Source organism: Nilaparvata lugens, chromosome 1, assembly GCF_014356525.2.
Source record: "Nilaparvata lugens isolate BPH chromosome 1, ASM1435652v1, whole genome shotgun sequence".
Taxonomy (NCBI): domain Eukaryota; kingdom Metazoa; phylum Arthropoda; class Insecta; order Hemiptera; family Delphacidae; genus Nilaparvata; species Nilaparvata lugens.
Window position 1 is genome coordinate 49,479,085 of NC_052504.1, and position 8,829 is coordinate 49,487,913.

Consider the following 8,829-nt stretch of genomic DNA (forward strand, 5'->3'; position numbering starts at 1 on the left):
AGGAACCAACAGAGTATATACATCAACTTGTTATCCTGGAATTCAAAATATTTAGCTGCCTCATATCTCCAGAGTATGAGGAAAAATTCACCAAGTGTAAGAAACAGCGTGAAGTACTCAAATATATAACCAGATTTGCATTTTTAGTTTATTATAAACAGTTTGAAAATCATCGTGCAGTTGTGAGAAAACTATGAATGATTTGATAAATAGAGCATCACATATTATTGCAAATATCTTTTTGAATAATTATACAAAAATGCGCAATGATCACCTCTCGAGTCGTAACTCGACAGATTCAAATTTGAAAAAGAGGAAACTGCAGACTTTCAATTGACTAATATAATAAGGCAAAGTAGGAGCCCTAAGACATATTCGATATGCATTATCCTAATGTATATTAGCCGTTATACATTATAATTATCTTATCTACACATTATATACATAATAAAATATATTATACATTACGGTATATCTATATAATATTACATATCATGTCAAAGTAAAATAGCACTGATTCACTCACCATGAACAAAACTAAAATAAAATCTACCTACTGGACAAAATAATTAAAAATTTGACAAATGTGCTCATGCACTTGTCCTTCTAGAGGCGCACTAGGACCGGATTAGAAAAAAATTAAAACATATGAACAATAGGTCTAAACACTATGCGTTTTTTTCAACTCTTTCAAGAACTAATCAACAGAAAATGTAACATTTTGCGCAGAGGTTCAGCTGGGGTCTGGAAATTCAAAATTACTATGACTTCAATATTACAAGATTGGCAATTTTCCAGCGTTCACTAGCGTTTTTTCAGCTTTTCTATAATTAAGAGAAAATGCTTAAATTTAGTACAAAAGTTAAGCTGAATCATGAAGAAATATTGTATTGTAAGGGCTTAGAAGATGCCCAAGTCGGCGTTTTATGAGCTTTTTCAAATAAAATGAGCAGAAAATTTTTCAATTTTATACAAATTTTCAGATAGGAAGAAATAACATGACAAACTTAGAGCAACAATGAATTGGGTGGCGCCAATGATACCTCTGCCATTGAGCAGATAATACAGCACTCAGCTGGGGGACTCTTAGCCTTTGCATGTTAGATAACACTATAGAAATATAAAATGTATTGAAGATTGGTGTGTGATCACATTGTGTGCGTATTATGTGCAAGTACACGCTTTGTTATGAATGAACAGGCAAATACTATGACTTCATAGTACTTGCGTAAGGACGAACTGAGCAAAACTATCGAGGAAGCCACACCCAGTTGGCTGCAGGCTCTCATGGAGCTAACAGTGCACACCTCCTTTGGCAAGCACGACCCCTAGAAGGACGATATCACACTTGTCCTCCTGCCCTTCCAGATATTCAAGATTATGCCCATATCCACCGAAGAGGAAAAAGGTTCACCGACACTTATTGGATTTTGGGTCCGAGCAATGGGAAACACTCACATTAAAATGTCCACTTGTTGGTTGCGTTTAGTATGAGAAGCTACATGCCAGGCACAATGTGTTCCAATGAAACTTTTCAAATTTTGTTTTTTGGCTCATGCTTGAATCGGCGTACACTTGCACATTTACGCATCCAATGTGATCGCACTAGACTGCCGACACACAAACGGAGAAAACCTGCCAAAGAGAGAAAATATGACAATTCCTGGTCACTGACTATGAAGAATAGGAACAAGTAACAAATTTAATAAGTAAGTGACCACACCTTTACGTTATCCATATCATAACAATTTGTTCAATGAATATAGCGAGCTTTAATGTAATAAGCTTTCATCATTGGTTAATAATCACTCCTGAATAATGCACAGATTTGTTATGATATAACATGGTCTTACTATGCTAACTTATTTACAGTGTGTTTATCAGCCATAAAGAAACCTTAGTTTAGAGTTGGAAATAGATAGCCTATGATAATGAAAATAAAATATAAGTTACCGGTACCTACTGGATAAGGCTGAATATTGAAATCTTTTGCTGAGTAAGCTAACAATATAATCATTTAAAACATATTTTAGTCTATAATTAAAACTATTGGAAATATGTTGGGCTCTTTTACTCAATATAATCCAAACCATAAAAGTTTCCAATTTCATAACATTCTTGTTACGGTATAGGTACTTCAAGTAGAAGTAGAATTTATATTCCAATAATAAGCTCTATAAGAAAAAGAAATACTTATTATATTATATGATGACAAAAAACTTACAAATTTACTTTCGCCTTACTTTCTAATAAGACTTATTTGTGTATTTCATCTGAAAAGTTATGAAATCAAATAAAGTTAGATTGCCATACTACAAGATTTCAAATGGGGAGTCTGAGTTCCTCTCTGGAAATCAAGGTGTATTGTAATAAAAATAAAAAAACAATCTGTAGGCCTAGTTCTTAAAACTTTTAGCAACTCAACTATAATCTTTATTTCATGACAATAAATTATTAGACTACGTGTTTTGAAATTTAACGTGATTATAACTCAAGTACAAATAACCTACAAATTTGTTGACTAATAAATAGGAATTTTGTGAGAACTCAATGATTGCTGCCCTTAAAATTAATGATAGATGTTGAAATCGTCACGTTAGTGGCAACACCTGCTATCTCATTTTTCATAAGTGTTCAGGAGAGCTAAAAAACTCAATAATTAATTTATTAATTATTTTCCACCCCGAATCTGTAGTAGAATACAATGAAAAGGTACCTTATGATTGATTCAATATAGGAACAACAAATAATACTTTATGATTGAAAAATCTACTGAGATAGCAAGTGTTGGTGTTTGCAGAGTTTAGTTAGCTGGTGTTGCATGTAACATTTTCAATGAGATAGCAAACTGTAGTAATTTAACATGATGAGTTAGCTGCTGTTGCATGATGTCAAGTAACCCAAAAATTATGGGTTTTTAATTTTTTGTTTATTATTGAATGCTGAAAACACCAAAGAAACAGAGAAGAGGTTATAGAATTGATGATACATTTTTCTGGATAATGTTTCTTTATTTTATAAAAGAAAAATAGGATTAAAGTAGTAAATGTACTTGAACTAAAAAACAGTCTATTCATCTTCTTGCAAAAGCCTCTATCAAAACAAAACTAGTTTTCAGTCTAACTTCAGTCTTGCCTGACTTGAAAAATTGATAAAAAATTATACAAAAACTAATACAAATTGTTGAAATGTTTGTTTTCAGGGCTACTTAATTTTTTTATAAAATTACATAATAGTACCCTTTTTTGAAAAGTTTTTAATATAAAAAACACCTTTTTTGTTTTTAATCTATTATTTAATATACTATGATGTTATTTTATAAATAATACAAATTGATACAAAATTAATGTAGACCTGAACTACCATTATAAGAAAGGAATGAAATAGTGAATGAGAGGCACTTGAACGTTGAACTACAAAAATCAATCTATGCATTATCTTGCAAAAATTCCTATCTATATCCTCAACTAAGCCAGTCTTTAGTTTTCAATTAATATTATACACATTGCAGTATTATAACAATAATACTCATATGATTGAGGCATTTTATCAACATGAAATATGAATTATATAGTAACACTACGTATCAATAGTAACAATATGATTGTTACTAACTAATAACTAAAAAATAACTTGAGTAAAAGACTTTAATAATACTTATCGTTACTCTTTAATAAGTATAGTATACTTCTTCATATTGGAGCTGACAATATAACATAATTATTATTATCATTATTACTTCCTCACAATATTAAACAAGAGAATATTATTGTTACATGAATGAATACGACAATATTATAGTATCACATAATTACTCTTAATCACGAAACCTTGAGCATGGTATTGAAATTTTCAACACAAAGAATATTAGGCTATCATACAAACACTCTCACAATTACACAAAAATGATAAATTGTGACATACCTAATTAGAAAAATAACTCAGAAATATTTGTTTCTCAAGAAATTGTATTAATAACATGTCTTCGATCTGAGACTGTAGATTGCAATTATTATAATAGGATAGTGATATGATATATATTAAGTAATGTAATTGATATTGTACAAACGTGTTTGTGAAATAAGCCACTTTAAACTTAAATCACGGTACCATATAACCTAAATGGTAGAGGCATTAAACTTTAGAATAAAGTATGACATTTTACAGTATGAATGGTAACAATATGACTTCTAAAATATATCTTACCTCAAGATATTACCCTTCAATTTCTTTGTATTGAATAACTGCGGGTATAGCCTACTCTATATAATATTACTGATAATTGGAACATATTACAGTATTACAAAAAATAATATTGTGAAATGAAAATAGATACTAGAATTGTGACAATTGACAAACATAAATTGAGATTAGTACTTAGTTCAAAACTCGTGTTGCTGTGTCTTTCATTTTGAGGCAGTAGATTGTAATTATATTGATATTGTAGGAACATGGTAATGAATAAAATGATTATGCATTATTCAAAAACTGATTCTAGTGGAATAGGAATAGTGGAATAGTCAAAGAACTATTATTAATAAGTCACATCTTTCAATCATCATCATTTTTGTTTTGATTTTTGCGTTTGAGAGCCCTCCTGCTCTCTTCCTCATGTGGGATGTTGTCATAAAAGTCATGTGTATCACATGGCAGGAGATTTTTGAGGGACTGCAAGTCCTTCCATTTGTCTAATGGAATTGACGGCCGCATTGGATGGAATTGAGGGAAAGATTCTCTAGGGGCTGACCGCCTTGGCCTGATTGGCAGATCTTTTAGGTCATCAGCAAAATTTAGTTTGTACTTTATCTTCCCATTTGGTTCATATTGTATCCAACGCAACTGCGTGACAGTGGGGTCACCTTTGTTTTTCCCAGGACGAATGGAAGAATAGATCGTAGATACTCCAAAATCTTTTACAAATTTGTGGTTCAGAACAGTGGCACGATAAGGCATTGGCAGTTTTCTTGCAGATGTAGTGTGTGATGCATATTGGCTTGTCAGATGGATGTCCATGTGTTGAATGTACCTTTCAATAGTGCTATGGACACTGTCACACTCCATCTGAGTATGTCCTTTTTCCAAATATTTTTGAATTATTGTGACATTACGGAGCATACTCAGATGGAGTAGGGCATTTGAAAGAATCGAATTTCGATTCTGATAGCTACATCCATCAGACCATAGTACAACAGTTTTGGGGGATTCTGATAAGATCTCTTCTAAATAGTCCCAAAGACAGGTTGCAAATGTTGTAGCATTGAGAGAAGCCTGTGTTTCATCAAACCAGTATGCTTTTGAGTCATGAGTCAGTAAATTATATACAGTGAAACAGTGTGCTGTTAACTTGAGTTTATAGTAAGCTGAAGAAGCTCTTAAGCGAGGTAGTGGCTGCACCATCATCAAATCAGAGCACAGAACATGAATAAGTCCTTCTGAAGCTGCCACTTTATCCCTTGATTTTTCATCACGGGCTGCTTCTTTCCTGAGCTGATGAAGCTTGTAAAATTCCTCTGAAACATGTTTCAATTCATAACTACAGCAGATGTCACACTTGTCTTTTTTGGGAATGTGAATTGCCAAGTTTTTTTCATCTTTCATGCGAAGGAATGAAAATTTTGATAAGGGTTTCTTCCCTTCCCTGTTGCACCTCTCGGTGTACAGTAGGTATAACTGATTCCAGGACCGAATATCAGTCTGGAGATAACTCTTCATGGAGTTTTTTCGACAATAGTGTGATGGTAGTAATGGTAGCTCATCAAAAAATAATCTCATGTCATATGATTGCTGCTGGAATGTTTCTCTTGTAGAAGACTTGTCCATTTCTTGACTCTTGTTCTCTTTGACTTGTTCATTACTCAACTCATCCGCAGAAGACTCTGTACAGGAATTATGAAAGGATTGGTTCTCTTGACTTTTGTTATGTGGAACATTATTGGAGCCATAATTTTTCAGCCAATAATGAAGCTCTGACCGTTTAATACCCAGTGTCTTCAAGTACATCTCCCTGCATACAGGGACTTTCCTGTTCTCAATTTTCAAATGATAGAAAAAACTCAAATTTCTCCTTGATTCGGGGTTTTTGATTTTCGTTTGCTGTTTTTTTGATTCCAATGAGACAGTAGAGCAAATGAACATTTTCTTGGAATCCCAAGACATGTTTCTCCAGAAATCATGAAATAATTTTTTCCTCTGTTCGTTAGTAATCAAATTGCATTCCCTGTTTTTCCATTTTATGCACTGTTGAGAATTGCAGGCTGGACCCATTACTCGCCCCTCACGTGGTACATCTTGAATAATTTTTTTTGTGCTCCCCTTGACTCCTCTTCTAAATCCTATATAAGGCTCACCATTCAATCGCTTCTCTTTTTCCTTATTTCGGTTCCATTCTTCTGGCTTTTTCACAATTTTTCTCTTTCTTTTTATTCCAACATCTTCAGGTTGCGTAGTGATGTCATCAGTAGTTTCAACATCCAGAATGACGCCCTCGAAAAGTGCTTCTTTACTGACGAAAACCTGATCAGCTGCAGTGATGAGTGTTTCAGCTGCTTCTGTTGGAGACTCATCAGGATATTCAACAACTGTTGGTTCGTCACTTACAGTAGAATAAGAAGATTCGATATTTTTGACAGGTAGTACCGGTAGCCATACTGAAGTGGTCTTATCATTTACTTCAGCTGCGGTGATGAGTGTTTCAGCTGCTTCTGTTGGAGACTCATCAGGACATTCAACAACTGTTGGTTCGTCACTTACAGTAGAATAAGAAGATTCTATATTTTTGACAGGTAGTACCGGTAGCCATACTGAAGTGGTCTATCATTTACTTCAGCTGCGGTGATGAGTGTTTCAGCTGCTTCTGTTGGAGACTCATCAGGACATTCAACAACTGTTGGTTCGTCACTTACAGTAGAATAAGAAGATTCTATATTTTTGACAGGTAGTACCGGTAGCCATACTGAAGTGGTCTTATCATTTACTTCAGCTGCGGTGATGAGTGTTTCAGCTGCTTCTGTTGGAGACTCATCAGGACATTCAACAACTGTTGGTTTGTTACTTACAGTAGAAGAAGAAGAAGATTCGATATTTTTGACAGGTAGTACCGGTAGCCATACTGAAGTGGTCTCATCATTACACAAAGCATTGTGTAGTTCATCCACTGTGTAGAAGCCCAAATCACCCTCGGGGTCTGTGTAGAAGTCCAAATCGCCCTTGGAGTCTGTGTGGATGTCTTGGCTTGCAAAATCACTTCCATCATGGTCTGAAAAAATGAAATGAGAATTGAATGAATAATGATGATGTTGGTTTTTGTATAAAAATACTAGATTATTGTCAAATTACAGGTTTATTAAAAATTGAGATACCGGTTTCGGTTGCTACACCATTATCAATCTCTGGTGGACCCCAGAGTTTATCATCAAGAGCTTACCAGAGATTGATAACGGTGTATCAACCAGAACCGATATCTCGATTTTATGTGAATCTGTGGTTTGACAATATCTTTCTAGTTTCTAATTATCACTCAATATGGATAATTATTACAATATCACCTCATCTATAAAACAAGTGAAGTCATGTTCAGTACTAGGAAGTTAAGCAAGGCCTTCATTATTACAGTTAATGATACACTGGAAGAGTCGAATATAATTTTATTGATAGTGTTATAGAAAGATAGAGAAAGTGTAGATCTAGACAGCTGATCCATACACCAGTTTCTTGTTAATGAATCTTATAGGGGTAAATTATTTTATTATTTTCGCTATAGATTTCTAATTTATGTGATTTCAGATGTAATAATTCTTTAATCATCAACACTGTCCATGTGCTGTCAGGATTCACTATCAATTTTTTCATTTATGAAGGTTGTTATTTTGGTATTAATACGGCATTAAATGAATTAAAAAAATAATTAAATGGTTCCAATATGCTTGTAATGGATATTATGAGTAGCCTACAGACAAAAGTCTTCATAGCAAAGCCTTTAACAACAGGCGCTATCTCCAATGACTCAGTTTGCTGTAACACAGGCTATCTCATGGTTGTACTTTGTGAGGCTAATTATTTATTAAAAATTATTGTTTGCCCTTGTTCACAAGCTTAATTGAACCTTACAACTTTAATTTGAATTAAGAAAACATGAAATTCACTTATAGAAGAAGAAAACTCAATGAAAATGTACTTACCAGACAGAGCGTCATCCATTTCACACAAATCCTGTGTAATGTTGCTGAGATAGCTGGTGTTGACAAACACTTTCAGATAACCACTGTTGACTGAATCGCGATTTATGCGCGATCTGTTGAATAGATTAGAAAACTAACATCACCAGTCGATTTCTCGTTCCGATTTTCTTCAGAATCAGCTGATAACTCATTTTGGCTAAAAAATGAGATAGCAGGTGTTGCCACTAACGTGACGAAATATGTATCGGGAAAATAAAATAACAAGCCACTATTCTAAAAAGTAATTAACAGTAGAATTATCAACGTTTATTCACGAAAAATTCCACTCGACATAGGGATTTCAATGTAAACACGGGTTGAAGTGTACGCTTTTGAACAGCTGATCACCTGAGTGTTCTAGCCTTGTAGTTCCGTAAGCAACGTAAGCTGTTTAAAAGCTGTCAGCTGTTTAATTTTATAAAGTGCAAAACTTAGACCAGTTATAGAATAGACAAGCCCCATTGGGCGTATATTCATAGATTCATATTGCTGAAAGTCGATGAAGCTAACATCTACTGCCATATCCCCCCATCGTGACGTCAGCATCGGATAGAGAACTTTACTGTAGAGTTTGTTTACATTGTTTGTCATAGCAGACTGTGTCTATTTCAGC

The 8,829-nt window shown here is 33.8% G+C and overlaps 1 protein-coding gene across 1 annotated transcript; it reads right to left on the reverse strand.

Moving 5' to 3' along the window:
* Positions 1-6,767: 6,767 nt before the first annotated feature.
* On the reverse strand, positions 6,768-8,227 carry LOC120351694. Its single transcript, XM_039429717.1, has 2 exons — positions 8,178-8,227; positions 6,768-7,255 (listed from the first exon to the last, which is right to left on the reverse strand). The coding sequence occupies exons 1-2, from the start codon at positions 8,194-8,196 to the stop codon at positions 6,768-6,770; spliced, it is 507 nt and encodes a 168-aa protein (XP_039285651.1). The 5' UTR covers positions 8,197-8,227.
* Between the last annotated feature and the right edge of the window lie 602 nt (positions 8,228-8,829).